Source organism: Somniosus microcephalus, chromosome 2 (assembly GCF_052327205.1).
Source record: "Somniosus microcephalus isolate GS21.2 chromosome 2, FLI_Smic_1.0, whole genome shotgun sequence".
Taxonomy (NCBI): domain Eukaryota; kingdom Metazoa; phylum Chordata; class Chondrichthyes; order Squaliformes; family Somniosidae; genus Somniosus; species Somniosus microcephalus.
Genome location: NC_140988.1, coordinates 297,850,697 through 297,873,456, shown reverse-complemented (window position 1 = coordinate 297,873,456; position 22,760 = coordinate 297,850,697). Strand labels below are relative to the sequence as shown.

Below are 22,760 nucleotides of genomic sequence, written 5' to 3'. Positions count from 1 at the left end.
CTATGTACAATGACAACATTCCGCTGCAGCACAAGGTGGACAATTTCCTGTTCGCCTACCGGAATGCGACACATGCAATCACCAACCAGGCCCCAGCCATGATGTTCTTTAACCGAAGGTTAAGATCTCGCCTGGATTTGCTCAGACCAAACGTATGAAGAGATGTTGAGAGTAAGCAATTCCAGCACATCCATGAGAAGCCAACAAGGAGCTTCAATGTAGGGCAACCAGTCTTGGCCCGCGACTACCGAACAGAAAAATGGCAGCCAAGAACGATATGCACACGGCAGGGCCCACTAATGTACACAGTGGACATTGGGCAGAGCATCGTGAGACGCTATGCTGACCAGATCCTAGAGTCACAGGAACAAGTCAACCCCATGCCTCGCCCATACGTACCTGCTGATGAACCCGACGTACAGGTTGCATCTACCCCAGAAACAGTAGCATCGGAAGCTGATGAACCAACCGACGACAGGGGGCCAGAATCGCCTCCGCACCAAGAGCAAGACACTCGGGAAAGGCGCTATCCAGAAAGGATCAGGAAGCCTCCCCAAAGACTGAATTTATAAATAGACTATTTTCAGCTAATGTTGCATGTTAAAAGTGTTAATTGTAATTAGTTTGATATTTAATTGTTAAATGAGTGTTATGGTACTGTTAATCTAAAAGGGGAGGAATTGTAATGTATATACCTTTTTAAGGGGGGTAACTACTTTTACAGCTCATGTATACTGTAGTACCGGCAGTGACCACACCTGTATATAGCACTGAGTAGTAATCTGTACAGGCAGTTCCAGTGTGAGCCACGTTTAGTAAACACCTGTTGTACCGTTTCTCCTGCAGTCTGTGTCTTATTATACATGGACACAACAATTGCTTTGGTATAGTTGTGCTTTAGCTGGAGAGCTTTAATGTTTGTCCATGGAGAGTGAAAAAAATTAGAAATAATGTTACATTACCAATAATAGATATGATTTTCCTCAATCTGTGAATGTAATCCATCCTCCAGGCATAAAGCTCCCACCTGTATTTTATTATCTTGCGCTTATTGAGTCTTGCTGCTGTGTCTTATGGTAAAGAACTAGAGTGGCTGTGATAGAAGAGACTGAGAGGAGCAAGACCTGACCAAGATATAGTTGCATTAAGATGCAACTCTTAAAGGGATGCATTCCTGTGTTTCTCCCATTGGAACATAGGAATTTATACGATTGGAAAAGACTGGGCCCAAAGTTCATTATTATTTATTTAAATTTATTATTTTAAAATTTATTTTCTGTCTAATTTAGCACAAACTGGGGGATTGAATTTGGACTATCTTGGCCTATATGGCCTTGTACTTGGTTAAACAGCCATAAGAGGTGTGGAGTTGGAATGTATTGACTACTTTTTTAAATAAGTAGTTTTGCATTATAAAGCTAAGAATTTGGCAGCTGTGACTTAAGAGGCATTGTATAAGGGCTGCAGCTCTCCCATGGAGCTACTGGTCTGGATATTAAGGTAAACTTTATGGTTTCCTATATGGCCAAGATACTCACTGGATAAATGTGAGCTATTGGATGAACCCACTGAATGACTGACTATTCATTTTGTAAATGGAGGTTGAACTATATTCATAGAATGGTAGTTTTTTTTCTTGGTAAACAGTAATTTTTCATTGCTATCACATGTCTTTTTTCTCTTCCTCCTTTCCCCAGTGTAACTTGGATGATGAAACAGGAGGCCCACTTGATGAGCTGGCTCCAGCAGCTCTTGCATTTTGCTACCAACATGGGTGTCGGGTCACCCGTGTGTCTGAGGTTATAAGCATTCAAGAACCTAAACTTTACAAAGTCATCCAGGATGCAATTGACGCAGTGAATACAAACGCCATATCAAATGCTCAGAAAATCCAAAAGTGGATCATTTTGGAAAAAGACTTCTCAGTTGTTGGCGGAGAATTGGGTAAGACAATTGCTGAACTTTTAGTCTTATCATAAGCCGTAAGTAATGCAAGAGCAATTGTTTTCTTTTGAAATGGCCACAAATATGAAGTGATTGGACATTTTATTTGTTTACCGGCTGTGATTGATGCGGGCAAGGCCGCAATTATTGCTCCACCCTTGTTGCCCTTGGAATGTGGTAGTGGGCTTTGTTTGTGAAGCGCTGCGGTCATTATGTTATGCTACCATAGTGGTGTTAGGTCAGGAATTCCTGGATTTTCACCCAGTGATGATGAAGGAACAACAATATATGTCCAAGTCAGGGTGATGTGTGACTTGGAGGGGAAATTTCCGGTGAGTGTTCCTGTGATATTGCTGCTCTTGTACTTCACTGTGTCAGAAGTCACAGGTTAGGGAGGTACTGGAGTACATCCTGTAGATAGCACATGATGCCATGGAGTGTTGTTGCAGCTACACCTATCTAGGCGAGTTGAGTACAATAAAGATCTGCTGAAATCCATCTTTGAGACTGGGGTAAGAGAGTGATCCAATATGCATCAGTTTGGACTCGCTTCTCTTCCTTCTTCCCTCCCAACCCTCCCCACAGCAGCATGCAGGAATAAAGTTAAAACCCTTTGATATTTTTAACTGTTTTTAATAGCAATGACAACACAGTTTTCTTGATCTACAAACCACAGCCGTTCCATGCATATTTCAAGTGGTTATAAAATCATTCAAAATTTAACACAGGAGGCCAAATTGCAGTATTTTTCTGCTCTTTCCCTGTATGCTTAAATATTCTATTTCATGTTTATCTAAATCGCTCAAATGTCAGCTTCAACCGTGGTAATCATAGTCATACAGCACAGAAGGAGGCCATTGGTCCCATCGTGCCTGTGCCAGCTCTTTGAACGAGGTATCCAATTTGTCCCACTCCCCTGTGCTTTCCCTATAGCTCTGCAGATTTTTCCTTTTCAAGTACAGTAAACTCTTGTTTAAACAGCACTTGATCATCCAGAATACTTTAATAACAGGCAAAATAGATAACCGGTAAGCTTGCCGAATCCATCCAGCACTCGTTTTGCCGAGTCGGAGTTAGCCAGTGGTTTTTATTTTTGTTTGTGTTAAAAATTGCCTTGGTGGGTATACCTCTCTGTTATCCAGAATTTTTCATCAACCGGCACCATCCTGGTCCCATAGGTGCCGGATAAGAAAGTTACTATTACATCTGCTGCCACCACCCTTTCAGGCAGATCATAACTTGAAAAACTTGTACTGCGTTTTATGATCTAATAACCTCCCCCCTCCCACAATTAAAAAAAAAAATTTATGCTTCCATGCTAATCTTAATGTCCCTTGTTACTGAGGTGGAAGTGTTTTTTCACTACAGTACTCACTCTTAGAAATTTTCAAAATTTTGAAAGGGTTTGTTAGTTTCCCCATTAATCTTCTCTGCATTGAATACAACCCTAGTTCTTGTTTGTTATCCTACCCTCTGATCCCTGGTATCCTCCTAGTAAATCTACATTACACCCTTTTTAAGACTCCAGTATCCTTTTAAATAATGTGCCCAGAGAGGTGATCAGCAGTTACAGTGTCAGATTACTGTGTTTCTTGTCTCTTTCATCAGTTCTATGATCAGTGTTCTGAAATGTTGCTGTCTTTCCTAAACTGTCTTATACTGTCAAACTTTCCTCTATTCTGAATCTTTATTATGTTGAAAGCAAGTCTCCCACTCTAACTTTTTCCTATTACCTCAAAACTGTGGAACACTACCTCTCACACTCTGTCCTTCTTTCCTCTAATCTTCAGTCTTTTGAAACTCAAGCTTGGTATCACTCAGCCTTGGTTCTTCACCAAGATTTCTTAATTTAAAAAGTATTATGAAGTGAAAGTCCAAAGACACTGCAGCATACACAATATCTGTACAGAACAGGCAAATGGGAAGATATTGCATCTAAAAGACAGACCTCTGATGTTGCTAGCACCCTTCAATACTAATCTCACCAGCCTAAACTGAGAAGCAAGTGTGCTGCCAAACTGACACATGATGTGATTCAGCAGTGCCAGCTCATTGCAAATTATTGGGTGGTTGATGAATATTACTTAAAAAAGAAGCATTTTTGCAGTGACCTGAGCAGGTCAATTTTCAACAGTTGTGACTGAATTGGCTGAAAAACCCACTTTTTGAACTTTTTTAGGCTCATTTGAATCCAAATTTTAATGTTTTAGGTCCTAGCTTAGAAATGAAGGTTTAGTCTATGGAGACACCGGAAAAGGCATAAAGTGAAATATTGAAAGTAAAATAAAGGGGCAGTAATGTGAAATAAATATTAAAATAGCTAAAATAGAAATTAATGGAAGTAGAGAAAAGGATGAGGCTGAAGTGTCTGAAAGTTTTAATGAACACGTTTCAAGGTGTTATACACAGTCGCAGACATTAATATTACATTAATGGTACTTTGAGATGTCAGGAGTATTGTTACTATAGTAGGGGAATTTTTTTTCAGTACCATGGATTGTAAGCTGAAAATGGCAACTGGCAGACACAGTTCTACTGCAGCCTGCACGCTGAAGTATAAACAGCTGCATCTGTAGGGAACCAATGAATGTGCTGATTTTAAAGGCTCCAATTTAAATGTCAGGTGGATTCCCTGCTCAGGCCCGAGTTAAAATTACAGTCGGGTCTCAATGATGTCATCGGGCCACAACATGCATATGTAAAGAAGGATCCTGTTGACTCCGGCCGCGTGTCCTTGCTGCCTGCTCAGGAGAGCAGGTTAAAATTGCAGCTGTTGCGATCATGGTGGCTTTCGGACAGGTAAGGGCCAGGGTGATTTTAACTGCCCACCCGCCAGGTTTCAGCTGAGGGAGTAGGATTAAAATCGTTCCCAAAGACTCTAGCAAATTAGGCACAGGAGCTGATCCTGTATTTGTATTTTGTAACAATTGGGTTTTTGTACTACACAGTGGAGGCCCGACATAGAGACTGACATCTGATAAATGTTAAATGGGGGAGAATGGAATGTGGTGGTTCCTGTCCAGACGTAGAACAGTTTAAGTTTATAGGCTAAATTTTGCATTCTTTGATCTTTCAAATTTGGAAATATTAAATTTATTTGGTTGTATTTACAGGTCCAACAATGAAACTGAAAAGGGCCAGTGTGGCGGAAATGTACAAAGATGAAATTGACGCTCTTTATTTGGAATGAAGTCTTTTCATAGATGGTTAGAGACGCTAAAAAAAAAATCCTGTTGTTGTCGTTTTAAAATATTAAAGATGGGCAAATTCTGTAACTGTCTAATGTTCAATAGGTACAAAGTTTTGTATTTTAAAATGAAGATTGTGATTTATTTGGGTATGAGATTATTGTATAATGTGTATTGATGGCAGGTATAAATCACTAGATTGTAATAATTTTGTATTTGTTTTATATATAGAATAAAATGAAATCAGTTTCTTTCTGCTTTAATGGAACTCTTCCACTACCGATTAGATCATTCAAATTTAGCAAAGCAGTGCAATCATTGCAGTTTAAGTACCGAGTGTAGTTCTGCTTTTTATTTGGTTGCCCAGGTACTGGATGGGAAGAAACTCATTATGCTAAAGAATCTTTAAACCAAACAATCTACAGTAGTTAATATAAGTAGATTTTCTTTGGCTGATAGAGTGTATACACTCAGGCCACCCCCGACATCCAAAGCATTGACTTGTAGGGTTATTTGAAAGTGAATCCCAAACCTCCAGGTCCAATCAATGAGACAAGCTGGCTGGTCAGTCAGCACTGTCCTAGTGTAACACCGATCCACCTAGCTAAAGTAGTGGATTTCTGAGTTTCCTAATCTCCTAATTGTGTTGTCTTGAGGCCAATTCGGCCTTAGAGATTCTGTTTCTGGCCTTTAACCATCCAAAAAAATTCATGTAATGTTTGATTTTTCAGTTTCCTCAGGTCAGTTATTACATGTCTAACCTTTTCATAATCTCCTTTCCCGTTATCACTGGTTTCCGTCAACATTGCAAGCAATCTTGGTTAGATGTCAGCAAATGTTGCCAGGTGATTAATTATAGAAGGAATGCTTGTAGTAGGGTAGCCTTTTCTGCACATCCCTTATAGTGGCTGTTGCCTAGCCAGCAACCTGGAGGGGGGAAAAAAATCACATGCTTGCTGCTTTTTAGTTTAAGATACAGTAATTTTTCTTTCTAAAGTGCAAGTGTGTTTTAACCTTAATTGGTCTTAGTTCCAGTATGCCCTTTGCTGGTTACCATGACTCCCAGAAGTACTGTACAAAAATTACTCTAATTAACTAACGTTTCTCATCCCGCTACAATACATCTTCATCTTTAATGGGGGATGAGCTAGAGCTTCACTCCTAAGTCTCCACAAATGTCATGTCCTCCACTTTTGTCAGTTTGTGATAGTTTGTTAGAGTATTCTTGGGCGGACGGGCAAAAAAAGTGACAGTTCTGTGGGTGAAACTGCATAATAAATACATTAAATCTGGCTCCACCCATGCCTTGGTAAGTTATACCGACTAAGTTTTGCTCCAGGAAGTCAAACATTAGGAATTACTTTGTTGATGTGCAATAATGATGTTTGCTCGAATGTGCGTCTGGCAAATCATCATCTACTTACCAATGAGTATCACAGGCAGATGTGTATGTTTCATTATTGCACAACTTGGGTTTGGCTGATCCAACATGGAGCAACAGTACTTGGGCTGAGTTGGGCTGTTACTCAAGGCTGGCAGCAATAGGCAGAGTTTCAAATTTTAATCCAGCATCCAGTTGGAGTGCAATAGAAATGATGGATCTCAAAATGGATGGCATTTCTGGAGCTGAATGGAAACAGTGGGTCAGATTTCCTCATTACTGTGCCTGGCCATATTGAATCAGTTGGACACAATGCAGTTGTGGAGTGTATGCCCACAAGGGAGCCTGGTTGAGTTTTTTTTGGCCAATAAATACGACTGGCCCCAGTTCAGACCACCATATGACAGGAATGCATATTAGGAATTCAAGTATGGCAAATACCCTCATGATTTTTCATTCCATTTTGGAAATTGTTTGGGAGATATTGGCCTCTTTTGAAGCTTTAAAGCTACTCAACTGTAAAACTTATCCTTACACTGTAGAATCCTTCTAGTTGAGAATTAACTTTTTGACTTGTTCATTATTTTAGTACTTTATTCAGTCCTCCCAGTGTTTTAAAGCTATGGGCCTAGAAATTCACTAGCCTTAGCGCCGCTTTTGAGGTGCTAGAGGGACTAGCGCCAGAGTTATGGCCAGTTGAAAAATTCCCTGGGGCCCTAAAGCGGCGTTGCACCGGTAGCGCTGCGCCGGCACCGATGACGTCATCGGTGTGCGCAGCGTCCCGGTTGCCATGCCGACGGGCCCCAGCACCAAAATTCAGTTGCGGCCGCCTCGCCCGTGGCAGCCGCAACTAAGACTCTGGCAACAGAGTCCAACATGTGTTTGCGCCGGCGCATTAAAGGCCCCGCGGCGGCCGGCCGCTTTCCCGCCGGCCGCCTGCCCGCAGCTCCCTCCCCGGACTTCTCCCCCCACCCCCCGGAACAGATGCAAGCCCGGCACTTGTCCGAGGTGCCGGGCTCATTTTTAAACAGATTTGGGCGGGCCGCGGCCGGGTGCAGGCAGCTCCTCCTTAACGGAAGGAGGAGGCCTGCACTTCCCCAGCCTGCCGCACCGCATCGGGTGCCGCAGCGCCGGAATTGCGGGCTAAACGGCAGTTAGCGCCCTTTTCCAGGCGCTAAGACCCTTCAGTAGCGCCGGCAGCCGTTTGGGCGCGGCGCTACTGAATTTTTGGCGCGCGCAGGGGGACTTAGCGCCGGCACTAACTTCCGGCGCTAAAGCCCTGGCTAAGCCAAAACCCAATTTCTAGGCCATGGTCTCTGCTCTGCTCTCACTATTTGTTAGTGTTTTTTATTATCCTCTCTCCTTAGTAGGTCATAACAATTGTATCAGTGAAGTATTTGAGTTTAAATCACAAGTTGTTGAGCCCTAAACTCAGAAGTTTTTTGTCTGTATGGCTATCTGATGTGAGCTGTGGTAGCAGTAGAAATATTGTCTCTTTCCCTTTCCCCAAGACCACTGCATCAGAGGAGAAAAATTTCTTATTTCCATTCCTGATCTATTAATTGATTGAAGGCAAGGTGAAACAGGATGATGCCTATATAGTTGAATAGTCTAGCAGAGGGTTGCTGTGGAACAAAAGGAGTCAACAACCTCAGGAGAGGATCAAAATTTGGTAGGAAAGAAATAAACACAATTCTACTCCAAAGCTCCACCTTGCACTGAAGACTGTATAGAAATGTTGATTAGCAGCAGTACTAAAACTTATTAACACACTATTTAACTATTTGCAGTTTGTGATTTTTTTTCTATTCCAACTAACCTTATAAATAATCAAACATTAAGCATATGCTATTCCTAACCATACAACAGCACATGAAGAGGCCCCCAGGGAAGCATGCATTATCAATGACATTTTATCTTCATCCAAGTCAATATCTGGAAATCCCTCCCAAATCATCACAAAATTATGTGGAGATGCTGCTGTTTTATGCTATTCACTACAATACTCTCTTTCCCCTTAATAATTTATAAATTTAATTAAAAAATGGCACCATTTCCATTAATTTGATTTCCACATTGTGCATTCAACAATTATGATCAATGAGGTCCAACACTGTAGATTCCCCGGGTACATATAATAGAGTAAGAAGTTATATTGGTTCATAAAATTGAGTTTAGGTCATTGATTACAGTGATCCAAAAATAGCAAGAAATAAGTTAACTCTAATTCTCTGCACATTGCCAGCACTTGGGTGTAAACATTACCTTAAATCAATCTGCAGTTGCTAGAAACAGATTAATATTCTTGTAAGTAATGTAGTGCATTTTACCAAAGGGACACGCCCTATGAATAGTCCACATGTGATGGTAAACTGTTCCTAATTCCATTTCCCAAACCCCAATTCATGATACATAGGTTTTCCTTGAATAAACCAATAGCTTCTAGCAATACGTTTGATAACATTGTAATGGAGTAATAGATATGGGGCTAAACACACATACTGAGCAACCTGGGAGAAGGTGAGTGATAGCATTTGGCTCAATTTTCAGTTGAGCTATTACTCATAACCCTGGTCACTTTTTATAGTTGACAACTGACCGTAAACAGTTTAAGGAGTCCTTAATATCAAAAAGAAACCAATAACTGAATGAAGTATATTATTGTGTATTACCTAGCTTTAAAACTGAAGACTGTATTGTCACCCTATTTAATCACTGGCTGTTGGCAAGGTTTAATCATTTGTAAATTTCCTTTACATTTTCTAAATGAAGGCACTTTTCTCTGTCAGTGGAAACATTTTAATAATAAAGAGATGAAGTTTGTAACAATGTTTTGCTGATTTACTTTCTCACTTTCACCTTTTAAATTTAAGCTGATCACATGACATTTTGATAGGTTATGTTGTGGCTTTATCAGCTGTTAGGAATGTTGCCTGGGAGGTAATATGATGCTAATCAAATACTATTCCTTGATGTTCTGGAACTACTCATTTTTGAAATACATCCTTAGAGAGCAGTAGCGTTTTTTGATTGATTATATAGACAGCAACTCCTGATTTTCTTTTTAAAAAGTACTTTTAAAAGTACTTAAAGTACTGCTCCTAATCAGGAGTTAAAGCAATGGTAAATCCCCTCTTGATATTGTATCAGCTAACTCCCCTTCATCATAATCATTACAGCTGTTCAGAAATAAAATCTGTCTAAACAAAAAAAAGTGCACATTTTTGCAATCTGCAAAGAACATAGTCATTGAAAGGGATAAATAATCCTTTTTGTTCCCACTCAACTAGCTCTATGCAATATAATGGGTTAAATTGATGTGCTAAGATACATTTTTCCCCCTCAAATATTTAGTAGTTATTTCCTCAGTCACCACCAAGCATTGGCCACAGAAGAAAATGCTATGAATGTTGTTAGCACACGCCAGATCCTTTATTGTTCAGTGTGGTATGGAAAATTATTTTAGTACCAAAGAATTCGATTCACTTAAGTCAAGTTTCCATAATCAGGTTACTGGTTACTGTTTGGCAATCATCCACCCTGGTACTGTACACAAGATGCTTAAATTAGGCAAAGTGCTGCACTGAGTCACTGTACCACATGTACATGCTGTCTAGAAAAAAATCATTTTACAATTTTACAGGATGTAGCTAATTCCTGATTTTAAGTAGTGCACAAAGTCAAACTAAACAGTTTTCTTTAAAAAGTAACACTGGTGCATTTTTGGTGTAAAACTTGTAATGTAGCAAATGCTTATCCTGCAAAGTAGAAAAGGCCAATTTAAAAAAATGTTCGGCTATGTGTAAGCTGCTTAGTTCTTGTTTTTTTTCTTATTCTCCTGAGATTCCTTTAATTGAAAAATTGACTTTCAGGGGTTTATGGTGGTATTGAAGGTAGCAGCTCTCAGTATTCATTGTCTGAACCTTCTCCAGTGTCAGCATTCCTCGATAGCATGTAGTTGTCCATGTCAATTGATCTGCAGTTCTGAATGGCATATCGCAAACGTTCTGCCATCACCTGCTGGCTTGAGTAAGGAGGCAGCCGAAGCTGGAAGAAGCAGGTCTGGGCTGTAGGAAGTCCGTCGACTGGCTGCACAACCAAATGAAAAATAAAATGTTAATAGCATACTAAAAACATGAAACTGTAATGACCTCAGTTGGTAATGTTAGAAGTTACTTTAGTGGAGGAAGAGAGAGTGACAAGATTATAAGTGAGATTTTCCACTCTGCATCAATGTCACATGCACATTTGGGGGACAAGAAAATTCGACAGGAATGAATTACCAGGTATTTTCAAAATAAGGAGCACTGGGGGTTCAGGAGGCTCATGCAGCTGAATGTGTGAATCTCATTTAGAGGTAACAGATAATTAGGCTGGACTTCCCTGTCTCGCATTTTGAGGGTTGCATCTGAAATGCAATGTCAGCACTATGCACCTGGATGAAACAGGTGCAGTTCCAACCTGACTTTATGGCCTTCAGAACTTCGGTGATTTAGCAAGTGACAGTTGTAGGTTTTTGGCTTTTTTAGTTTGGTTTCATAGCCAGAGAATCTCTAGCAATTACAACTCTTCCTACCCCTGCATCATTCTCTCCAGAGCCCTCCCAAGGATCAATCCTTGGTCCCTTCGCTTCCTCATCTTTAAGCTTCCCCTTGGTGAGAGCAGCTGCAGACATGGACAACGACGACACCCAGCTATATCTCTTCAGTGCTTTCGACCTCTTTGTGGGTTCTGTGTTATCAGCCTGCCTGTCCCACATTCAGAATGTTATCAACCTTGCCATTCTATTTGACACCAAGCGGAGTCCTTCAACCTCATATCTTTCCATCAAAAAGACCGTCTACTTAGATCTCTAGCTTCACTTCCATCTACCCTTATCAGCCGACCTTTGCTGAACCCTCAGTGTTTGTCTTCTCCAGATAAACTATTCCAATGCACTCCTGGCCGAGCCTCCCATCCTCAACCCTTCATAAACGTCATCTTATCTAAAACACTGCTGACCATAGCATTACCTGTACCAAGTCTTGCTCATCCATTGCGCCTGTCCTTGCTAACCCTACATTGGCTCCTGGTCCCCCACAACCTTAATTAAAATACTTGTGTTTAAATCCCTTCATGGCCTCGCCCGTTCCTATCTCTGTAACCTCCTTCAGCCTTACAAATTCTACACCCCCACTGCACTCGTTTCTCGGACACTGGCCTCTTCTGCATCCCGCTCCTCCCTCTGCACCTTCAACTGCCTAAGCCATAGGGTTTGGAATTCCTTCCCTAAAACACTCTGCCTGTCTAAAACCCTCTTCCCCTTTAAGAACCACCTCAGAACCCACTTCTCTGACCAAGCTTTTGGTGACCCTTCCTATCTGCTCCTTTCGATTACACCTCTGTGAAATGCTTTGGGATGTTTCTCTACATTGGCAATGTAGTAAATAGTGATGATAGCAGATTTCAGGAGGACATAGACAGACTGGTGAAATGGGCAGACTCAAGCAATTTAATGTGGTTAAGTGAGCAGTGATGTACTTTGGGAGAAACAATATGAAGAAGCAATAAAATCTAAATGGTACTTTTTTTTTTTTTTTGAGGGGGGGTGCAAGAACAAAGGGACCTGGGGGGTGCATATTCACAAATCTTTGAAGGGGGCAGGGCAAGTTGGGAAGGCAGTTAATTAAGCGCATGGGATACTTGGCTTTGTAAATAGGGGCATTGAATACAAAAGCACAGAAGTCATGCTAAACCTTTACAAATTTCTGGTTAGGCCTCAGCTGGAATGCTGTGTACCACACTTTAGGAAGGATGTCAAGGCCCTGGAGAGGATACAGAAGAGGTTTGCCAGGATGATACAAGGGTTGAGGGAGTTCAATTATGTGGAGAGATTGGAGAAGCTGGGATTGTTCTCCATCGAGCAGAGATAGTTAAGGGTAGACCTAATAGAGGTATTCAAAATTGAGGGGTTTTGATAGAGCAATTAGGGAAGAAACTATTTCCTCTGGTAAATGTGTCAGTAACCAGAGGTAATAGATTTAAAATAATTGGCAAAAGAACTGGAGGAGAAATGGAAAAATTTCTTCAGAGGGTTGTTAAGATCTGGAATGCACTACCTGAAAGGGCAGTGGAATCATATTTATAGGAACTTTTAAAAGGCAACTGGACATGTATGTACTTGAAGAGGACTAATTTGCAGGGTTATGAGATTAAATTGGACAGCTCTTTCAAAGAGTCGGCACAGCCCAACCATCATCTTCAGCTGCTTCATCAGTGACCTTCCCTCCAACATAAGGTCAGAAATGGGGCTGTTTGCTGATGACTGCACAGTGTACAGCGCCATTCACAACTCCTCAGATAATGAAGCAGTCCATGCCCGCATGCAACAAGACTTGGACGATGTTTAGGTTTGGGCTGATAAGTGGCAGATAACATTCGTGCCACAGAAGTATCAGGCAATGACTATTTCCAACAAGCGAGAGTCTAACCACCTCCCCTTGACATTCTACGGCATTGCCATCGCCGCATCCCCCACCATTAACATACTGGGAGTCACCATTGACCAGAAACTTAACTTAAATACTGTGGCAACAAGAGCAGGTCAGAGGCTAGGTATTCTGCGGTGAGTGTCTCACCTCCTGCCTCCCCAAAGACATTCCACTATCTACAAGGCACAAGTAAGGAGTGTGATGGAAGACTCCATTTGCCTGGACAAGTGCAGCTCCAACAACACAAGAAGCTCGACACCATCCAGGACAAAGCAGCCCACTTGATTGTTTAAGGTGGTGGATGGGGTGTCATTCACTCCCTCCACCACCAGCGTAACATGTGCCATCTACAAGATGCACTGCAGCAACTCCTAAACCTGCGACCTCTTCCACCTAGAAGGGCAAGGGTAGCAGGCGCATAGGAACACCACCACCTCCAAGTTCCCCTCCAAGTCACACACCATCCTGACTTGGAAATATATCGCCGTTCCTTCATCGTTGCTGGGTCAAAATCCTGGAACTGCCTGCCTAACAGCACTGTGGGAGTACCTTCACCACACGGACTGCAGCGGTTCAAGAAGGTGGATCACCACCACCTTCTCAAGGGCAATTAGGGATGGGCAATAAATGCTGCTCTTGCCAACGACGTCCACATCCCATAAACGAATTTAGAAAATGTGAAAAATGTGACCATCAGAGCTCCATGATACAGACGGATGCCAGGTACCCCTGGAAGATGGCATGACATTTATTCTATGACAGTTAATTTGACCCATCATTATTTAATAAATTTCTACACCAGATGAATGGATTCAGGGTGAACAGGGAGACCCACTTCAACCATGGCTGATAACACCAGTGCGAAATCTACAAACTAAAGTAGACAGAAAATGTAATGGGGCACGTCCCTCCGCAAGAATACAAATAGGATACCGATAGGCAGGCTGAAGCAGAAATTCTGCTGTTTGGATAGGGCTGATGATGTCCTAATTCACAACCTGAAAACGTGACCAAACTGATAGCATCATTGCACAGTATAAAGTACACAACTATCAGGAGAGGATGCAGCAGGTGCAAGAGGAGGGTCAGAAAAGTCTAAAAGACACTGAGAAAGAGCTGTCAACTGAAGTGTTACCAGTTACGCTAGAGCTGCAACAAGACAGACAAATCCAACAACATTTACTGGAGAACCATTTTGCTTAAACTTTGAAGTTCCCCTAGCACAGGGAGGAGTGCTTCACGATTGCAATGAACTAATGCACCAAATCCGAATGACATGACTGTATTTGGCCTCACCCACCATGCATACACATCCATTTATCAGCTGCTGCAGAACTGAGGCCTATTACAAGTAAACTCTGCATAAAGTCCAATTCCAAAGATTTATTACTGTAATAGAGTTTTATGTGTTTCTTACACAAATCCACCCTCCTTCTGACCATGTACAAAAAGTGTTTCCCACTGCCTAATCCAGTGCTGTGTCTAAGTGGGGGAAGGAAGTAAGGTAGCTGACTGCAGAGAGTATGGTTGTTCTGTACTCCTTCTGCTGCGTCACAAGATGGCCCTGCAACTGATAGCACCAAATCTGCTGCTGTGGCAAGTGCCTGGGACTGCCTTGTTGCTGGTGGTGGGTTGGCACAGATGGGAGTGTCGAGCCTATTCATGCCATGCCTCTGCTACAATGCAATAATGCCACTGAAGCCTTGTGCTGGGGTAAGGTTGTTGTGAAGCCTTGATGATTTCCCATTTCCGGACAACAGATATTAGGCTAATTGGTCTATAATTCCCTGGTTTCCCTCTCTCGCCATTTTTAAATAGCGGAGTGACATGTGCAATTTTCCCATCTAAAGGAACAGTTCCTGAATAGAGAACTTTGGAAGATTATAGTTAGTTAGGGCATCTGCAATGTGCTCACCTACTTCGTTTAAAACCTTGGGATGGTATCTGTCTGGTCCTGGGGATTTGTCACTCTTTAGTGCCATTGTTTTCTTCATTACTGTTATTTTACTTGCGTTAATTTTATTGAGTTCCTGTCCCTGATTCAATATTAGTTTCCTTTGGATTTCCAGCATACTATCCTCTTCCTCTACTGTAAGTACTGATGCAAAGTAATTATTCAACATGTCCACCATTTCTTTATTATCATTGACAATATCACTGCTTTCAGTTTTTAAGGGGTCAACATTGCTCCTGACTACCCTCTTTTTCCTAATATAATTGTAAAAATTGTGTGTGTTGATTTTGGTATCCTTGCAAGTCTCTTTTCATATTCCCTTGTAGCTCTTACTGTCTGTTTTGTGACCCTTTGCTGTTCTTTGTGTCTTTCCCATTCGCCAGGATCTGCGCTATTTTTTGCTCTTTTATATGCTTTTTCTTTTAGTTTTATGCTGTCCCTCACCTCTTTAGTTGTCCATGGCTGTTTTTATTGACAAGTAGAGCTCTTGCCCCTCAGGGGTATAAACTGGTTCTGTATCACCTTGAATTCTTTTTTGAACATCTCCCACTGATCTTCTGTTGTTTTACCCATTAACAGATTTGCCCAGTTTACTGTGGACAGTCTCTGTCTCATCCCGTTGAAGTTGGCAATACCTAAATCTAGAATCTTAGCTGTTTCACGTTTCTCCCTTTCAAACGCTACGTTGAACTCGATCATGTTAAGATCGCTATTGGATAAATGTTCACACAGTTAGGCTATTAACTAAATCTGACTCATTACTCATTATTAAATCTAATATGCCCCCTTGTTGCCTCTAGGACATATTGTCGTAGAAAACTATCCCGGACACTCAAGAAATTCACTACCTTTCTTACAGGTGCTGGTCTGCTTATTCCAATCTACATGAAAGTTAAAATCCCCCATTAAAACCACTCTGCCTCTACCAGGGGGCCTATACACAACTCCCACTACAGTCTTAAATCCTTTCCTATTTCTTAATTCTACACAAAGTCTCCACTGCCTGCTTACCTCTCGTTATATCCTCTCTTATCATTGAAGTGATTTCATCCTTAATCATTAAGGCTACTCCTCCCCCTCTGCCATTTCCCCCATCTTTCCTGTAGACCTTATAACCTGGTGTATTTAGTTCCCAGTCCTGACCGTCTTGCAGCCATGTCTCAGTAATGGCTACCATGTCATACTCTCCAATTTGAATTTGCGCCTGCAGTTCATTCAATTTATTCCTTATACTCTGTGCATTTGTATAAAGAACGCTTATTTGGGCCACACACCCTAGCCTGTCCATCTGGTCTAATGTTTTTCTCACTTGTTTCTTATTTCTCTCTCCTGGTTTAATCACTTTAATTTTCCCTTTACATGTAGTGCCTAAAACACAATTTCTGACTGTTACACTACTCTCTTCCCTTTAGTTTGTTTTTGAACTACTATTTGTACTACAAATTCCATCTGAGCCCTCCTCCCCCCCCCCCCCCCATTTACTAGTTTAAAGTCCTTATGAACACCCTATTTATCCTTTCCACTAGGACCCTGGTCCCAGCCAGGTTCAGGTGGAGTCTGTCCCAACGGTACAGTTCCTTCTTGTCCCAATACTGGTGCCAGTGCCCCATGAAATGGAACTCCTCTATCCCACACCATTCCATTAGTCACGTGTTCACTTCCCTAATCAGCTTATCCCTACGCCATTTTGCACGTAGTTCAGGTAATAATCCAGAGATTATAAATCCTTGAGGCCCTGTTCTTTAATTTAGCTCCTAGTTCCTGGTACTCCCCACACAGGTCCGCTTGCTTACTCTTCCCTATGTTGTTGGTCCCAACATGGACCACAATGGCTGGATGCTCCCTTTCCAATATCCTTTCAAGCGGATTCACGATATCCCTCACCCTGGCACCAGGTAGGCAACATACCATGTGGAACTCTTGATCCCACAGTGAAGAAGTTAAATACTATGGCACAGATAAGAGTCGCATCTGGCAGGGTGCTTTGCACAAGCTCAAAGAATCAATCAATTAAATATGCTCAGAAAGCAGCATTCTTTGTAAGTCCATAAGTCACGTGGTCATAGCCAATGCAATATTGTTACGATGGTAAATATGACTGCCCACAGTTATTGGTGTTTTAGTGGATTGGCAGTTAGGATCAGATCAGCCATGATCTTATTGAATGGCGGAGCAGGCTCGAGGGGCCGATTGGCCTACTCCTGCTCCTATTTCTTATGTTCTTACTATAACATGACAAACTCTCATGCATATTTTTGAGTGGCCTGCATACATATTTTATATATATGCTGGTTTTCAGTGAAACAACTGGTCCTTGGAATCTGGGGCTAAAGTTGCCCAAGCTATCCTTGCTTGCCTATAGCCACATTACTACAGTGACTCCACTTCAAAAAAAAAAAGTACTTAATTGGCTGTAAAGCGCTTTGAGATGTCCGGTGGTCGTGAAAGGCGCTATAGAAATGCATGTCTTTCTTTCTTTTAGCCACTTCATAGCCCCGTGTAGTGGTTCACCAGGTCCCCATGCAGCAGGGGACTGGCTAAAGAAAACTGCAGGTGTAGAAAAACTAAAATTTTAATTTTAATGTACACAGCACTGTAAATATACCAGTGCACTGACTGTCTGAGAGATGCACTGACCTCAAACTTCAGTTTATTTCTCACTGGGCAGGGGCTGCTGGGGGAGGAACTACTGCACAGAACAGGCCACCAGAGCTAACAGCCACCATTGTTCATAACTTGCAGAATTCAAGCAAGGTCGGGGGCACTAGGTCATTTTGATATTCTAAAAGGTCAAAAGTAAATTGGTCTGCAAATCCAAACATCCTTTTACAATAATAACAACAGTATCAGTGAACCAGAAACCATGGCTCCTTTTCAACTCTGCTCTGTTGATGGTATGAAGGAGACGAGTAATTTAGATATAGTTGGGGTATATATCTGTGATAAGGGCCACAATAGTTTGAAGCCACTCTACATCCTATTAAACTCCCATTCTGCCATCACAGCACATTTAGCAGGTTATGTATTACATTTATCACTTCACTCTCCAACTATCTTAGAGACAACATTGTTAATCTTTCACTAACTTGGCATTATAAATCAAAAAAATAAGTCCAAAGTTTTAGAAATTGTAATCTGAACACTGCATGTTCACTATAAGCGGTGATCACTAACAGTGGATTCTGTTGCAACTAGTCTGCTAGGCTATCTTCAATCTTAACTCAACAGTAGGGACCTAACTGGAGTTGGGAGGTAGACCCGCTATGTAAATATAACAATGCTGGAGGAGTGAAGCAATAGCTGACAGTAACAACTGATAGGAATGTGCTTTGCTCCTTCAACGTTGCAGTATTTAAATCAGTTCAGTCCCGGTTCTCACAAAATCGGAGACAGACAGCAGGATAGGTCTTGGGAGAGATAAGTGGCTCAAAGAGTGGTGTGGGAAAAAGGAGTTTCAATTCATGGGGCACTGGCACTAGTTCTGGGGAAAGAGGGAGCTGTTCCGTCGAGGCGGGCTCCACTTAAACCGGGCTGGGACCAATGTCCTGGCGAATTGAATAACTAGGGCTGTAGATAGGGCTTTAAACTAAAAAGGGGGGGGGGGAAAGGGGCGAGGTGAGGAGAAATTTAGAAATCTAAAGAGAAATGTCAGGGCAATAGAGCAGTGTAGCGATTTGGGTAAAAATAAGCAGAGTGTGACAGGAAGGGACAGAGAGTTTAATGGTAGCAGTGCAGCAGAGAATAAGGTCAAAGCAGGGAATAATGGTAAACAAATTTAAACTAAAGGCACTTTATCTGAATGCACGAATCATTCGTAACAAGATAGACAAACTACAGGAAACTTTGGTTTATCCGGAGGTTAACTGTCCGGAATGCTTGAGCCACCGGCAAAAATCAGGAGCCGTTTCGTTACGTTTTTTTTCTTTTCGTTGCTTTTTTTTTTTCCCACCAGTCAGGCTCTGCAAGGTCTCGCTGAAGCTGTTGCTAAGCTACAGAGACGCTTGCAAGGTACGGCCGACTGTTTAGAAGCTGTTGCTAAGCAACAGGGTTTGTTGCCAGATACGGAGCTCAAAATCTCCATATGTTTCAACATTAGCGCTGGTTTGTCCGGCAGTTTTGATGGGACGGCAACAGCTCGGTCCCGTCGGTGCCGGATAGCACAAAGTTTCCTGTAGTGGCACAAAGAGAGATAAATTGGTTTGATCTAATAGCCATTACAGAGACATGGTTGCAAGGCGGCCAAGGTTGGGAACTAAATGTTTCAGGGTACTTGACGTTTTGAAAAGACAGGCAGAATGGAAAAGGAGGGGGAGTAGCTCTGATAATAAAGGATGACATAAGGACAGTAGCGAGAAAGGATCTCGACTTGGAAGATCAGGAATTAGAATCAGTATGGGTGGAGATAAGGAATAACAAAGGGCAGAAAACACTGGTAGGAGTAGTATATAGGCCCCCTAACAGTAGCTGTACCGTTGGACAGAATATTAATCAAGAAATAGCAGGAGCTTGCAACAAAGGTAATGCAATAATCTTGGGGACTTTAATCTTCATATAGACTGGACAAATCAAATTGGCAAAGGTAGTCTGGAGGACAAGTTCATGGAATGCATTCAGGACAGTTTCCTAGAACAATATGTCATGGAACCAACCAGGGAACAGGCTATTTTAGATCTTGTACTGTGTAATGAGACAGAGTTAATTAGCAATCTCATAGTAAAGGATGCTCTGGGGCAGAGTGATCATAATATGATAGAATTTCACATTAATTTTGAGAGTGACTTGCCTAAGTCCGAAACTAGAGTCTTAAACTTAAATAATGGCAATTACAGAGATGTGAGGGGCAAGTTGGCCAAGGTAGATTGGAAAAATAGATGAAAAGATATGGCAGTAGATAAGCAGTGGCTAGCATTTACAGAAATATTTCATAATTCTCAACAAAAATACATTCCATTGAGAAACAAAAACTCCATGGGAAAAATGATCCAACCTTGGCTAACTAAAGAAGTTAAGGATAGCATTAGATTGAAAGAAGAAGCTTATAATGTTGCAAAGAACAATAGTAAGCCTGAGGATTGGGAGAGTTCCAGAAACCAGCAAAGGTTGACCAAAATATTGATAAAAACAGAAAAAATAGAATGAGAAAAAACTAGCAAGAAATATAAAAGCAGATTGTAAGAGTTTCTACAAGTATGTAAAAAGGAAGAGAGTAGCAAAAGTAAACGTTGGTCCCTTAGAGGCTGAGACAGGAGAAATTATTATGGGGAATAAGGAAATGGCTGAAACGTTAAACAAATATTTTGTATCTGTCTTCACAGTAGAAGACACAATTTGGCTAGGGTAAATAAAATTAGAGAGTTAAATGCGTGGCTCAAAGACTGGTGTGGGAGAAATGGGTTTTGCTTCCTGGGACAGTGGCATCAGTACTGGGACAGGAGAGAGCTGTTCCGTTGGGACGGACTTCACTTGGCCAGTGCTGGGACTAGAATCCTGGCGAATCGAATAACTAGGGCTGTAGAGAGGGCTTTAAACTAATTAGTGGGGGGGAGGTTTTAAGAGAGTGAAAAATAAAAATGACCGGAGAAGGCAATAGAGCAAGGTAGCAGTGGGGGGATTAAAAACCAGAGCGTGTCAGGAAGGGACAGCATGTATAATGACAAAGGTAAAGTAGTAAAAGGGGTAAAAGTAGGAATAAATTGTGAGAAAACATATTTGAAAGTTCTTTATCTGAATGCACGCAGCATTTGTAACAAAATTGACAAGTTGACGGTGCAAATAACTACACATGGGTATGATCTGGTGGCCATTACGGAAACATGGCTGCAAGAAAATCATGACTGGGAACTAAACATACAAGGGTATTTGACAATTAGGAAGGACAGACAGGAAGGAAAGGGAGGTGGGGTTGCTATGTTAATCAAGGATGGAATCATTCAATAGTCAGAAATGATACTGGGTCAAAGGATCAGGATATTGAAACAGTTTGGGTGGAGATAAGGAATAATAAGGGGAAAAAGTCACTAGTGGGCGTAGTCTATAGGCCTCCTAACAGTTGCAACTCTGTTGGTCGGAGTATAAATCAGGAAATAGTTGGGGCTTGTAATAAGGGAACAGCTATAATCATGGGGGATTTTAACTTTCATATTGACTGGACTAATCAAATTGGGCATGGCAGCCTTGAGGAAGAGTTCATAGAGTGTATTAGGGACGGGTTCCTTGAGCAGTATGTAACTGAACCAACCAGGGGGCAGGCAATCTTAGATCTGATCCTGTGTAATGAGACAGGATTAATAAAAAATGTCCTAGTAAAGGATCCCCTTGGAATGAGTGACCATAATATGGTTGAATTCCAAATTCAGTTTGAGGGTGAGAGAGTTGGATCTCAAACCAGCGTACTAAGCTTAAATAAAGGAGACTATGAAGGTATGAGAGTAGAATTGACTAAAGTGGACTGGGAAAACAGATTAAAGTGTAAGACGGTACAAGAGCAGTGGTCTACATTCAAGGAGATATTTCACATCTTTCAAGATAAATGTACAGGTAGACTATCCTTTATCCGAAAACCTCGGGACCAGCCGAGTTTCGGATAAAGGAGAATTTCGGATTTCGGAAGGTGGGTCGGCGGGGGGTCGCGCGCACGACTTACGCTGACACTCAGCGTAAATCAGTCGGGGTCGGCGGGGGTCGGGGTACGCGGGGGGGGGGGGGGTCGGCGGTTGTCGGGGTCCGCGGGGGGGTCGGCGGTTGTCGGGGTCGGCGGTTGTCGGGGCTGGCGGTTGTCGGGGGGTCGTGCGCACGACTTACCCTTTATCCGAACTTCCGCAACCGGAACCCTCTAAAAACCGAAGGTTTTTTCGTTCAGCGTAAGTCGTACGCACGACTTACGCTGAACGAAAAAACCTTCGGTTTTTAGAGGGTTTCAGCTTTCGGAAGTCCGGATAAAGGGTAGTCTACCTGTATTCCACTGAGGAAAAAGGGGAGTAAAAGAAAAGACAGCCATCCGTGGCTTAGTAAAGTAATAAAGGATAGTATTCGACTGAAAACAAGGGCATATAAAGTAGCCAAATCTAGTGGGAGGATAGAAGATTGGGAAGCATTTAAAAGCCAGCAAACAATAACTAAAAGATTAATTAAGAAAGGGAAGATAGATTATGAAAGTAAACTGGCAAAAAATATAAAAACAGATAGCAAGAGTTTCTACAGCTATATAAAAAGAAAAAGGGTGGCTAAAGTGAACATTGGTCCCTTAGAGGATGGGACCGGGAAACTAGTGGTGGGGAACATGGAGATGGCAAAGACGCTGAACAAATATTTTGTATCAGTCTTTACAGTAGAGGACACTAAAAATATCCCAACACTGGACAAACAGGGGGCAATTGGGGGGGGGGGGGGGGGGGGAGGGGAGCTAAACACGATTAAAATCACTAAGGAGATGGTACTCAGTAAAATAATGGGACTTAAGGCGGATAAATCCCCCGGATCTGATGGCCTACATCCTAGGGTCCTGAGAGAAGTGGCGGTAGGGATTGTGGATGCATTGGTGATCATTTTCCAGAACTTCCTAGACTCAGGAAAGGTCCCGGCAGATTGGAAAACTGCTAATGTAACACCCTTATTTAAGAAGGGAAGTAGACAAAAAGCTGGAAACTATAGACCAGTTAGCCTAACATCTGTGGTTGGCAAAATGTTGGAGTCCATTATTAAGGAAACAGTAACAGAGCATTTGGATAAACATAATTTAATAGGACAGAGTCAGCATGGTTTTACGAAGCGGAAGTCATGTTTGACAAATTTGCTCGAATTCTTTGAGGATGTAACATACAGGG

General features: G+C 41.9%; 2 protein-coding genes across 5 annotated transcripts in view; one reads left to right on the top strand and one right to left on the bottom strand.

Annotated features, from left to right (window-relative positions):
* LOC147123468 (long-chain-fatty-acid--CoA ligase ACSBG2-like) overlaps window positions 1–5,383 on the top strand; it is a 182,268-nt gene extending 176,885 nt beyond the window's left edge. For both annotated transcript variants that reach the window (XM_085973380.1, XM_085973388.1), the window contains 2 exons: window positions 1,698–1,944; window positions 5,058–5,383. In XM_085973380.1, the coding sequence (XP_085829506.1) occupies window positions 1,698–1,944; window positions 5,058–5,134 (324 nt within the window). In that variant the 3' untranslated portion in view covers window positions 5,135–5,383. The remainder of the gene's footprint in view (window positions 1–1,697; window positions 1,945–5,057) is intronic.
* LOC147123467 (putative E3 ubiquitin-protein ligase HERC1) overlaps window positions 2,557–22,760 on the bottom strand; it is a 491,571-nt gene continuing 471,367 nt past the window's right edge. For all 3 annotated transcript variants that reach the window (XM_085973346.1, XM_085973361.1, XM_085973355.1), the window contains one exon: window positions 2,557–10,602. In XM_085973346.1, coding sequence (XP_085829472.1) covers window positions 10,417–10,602 — 186 coding nt within the window. In that variant the 3' untranslated portion in view covers window positions 2,557–10,416. The remainder of the gene's footprint in view (window positions 10,603–22,760) is intronic.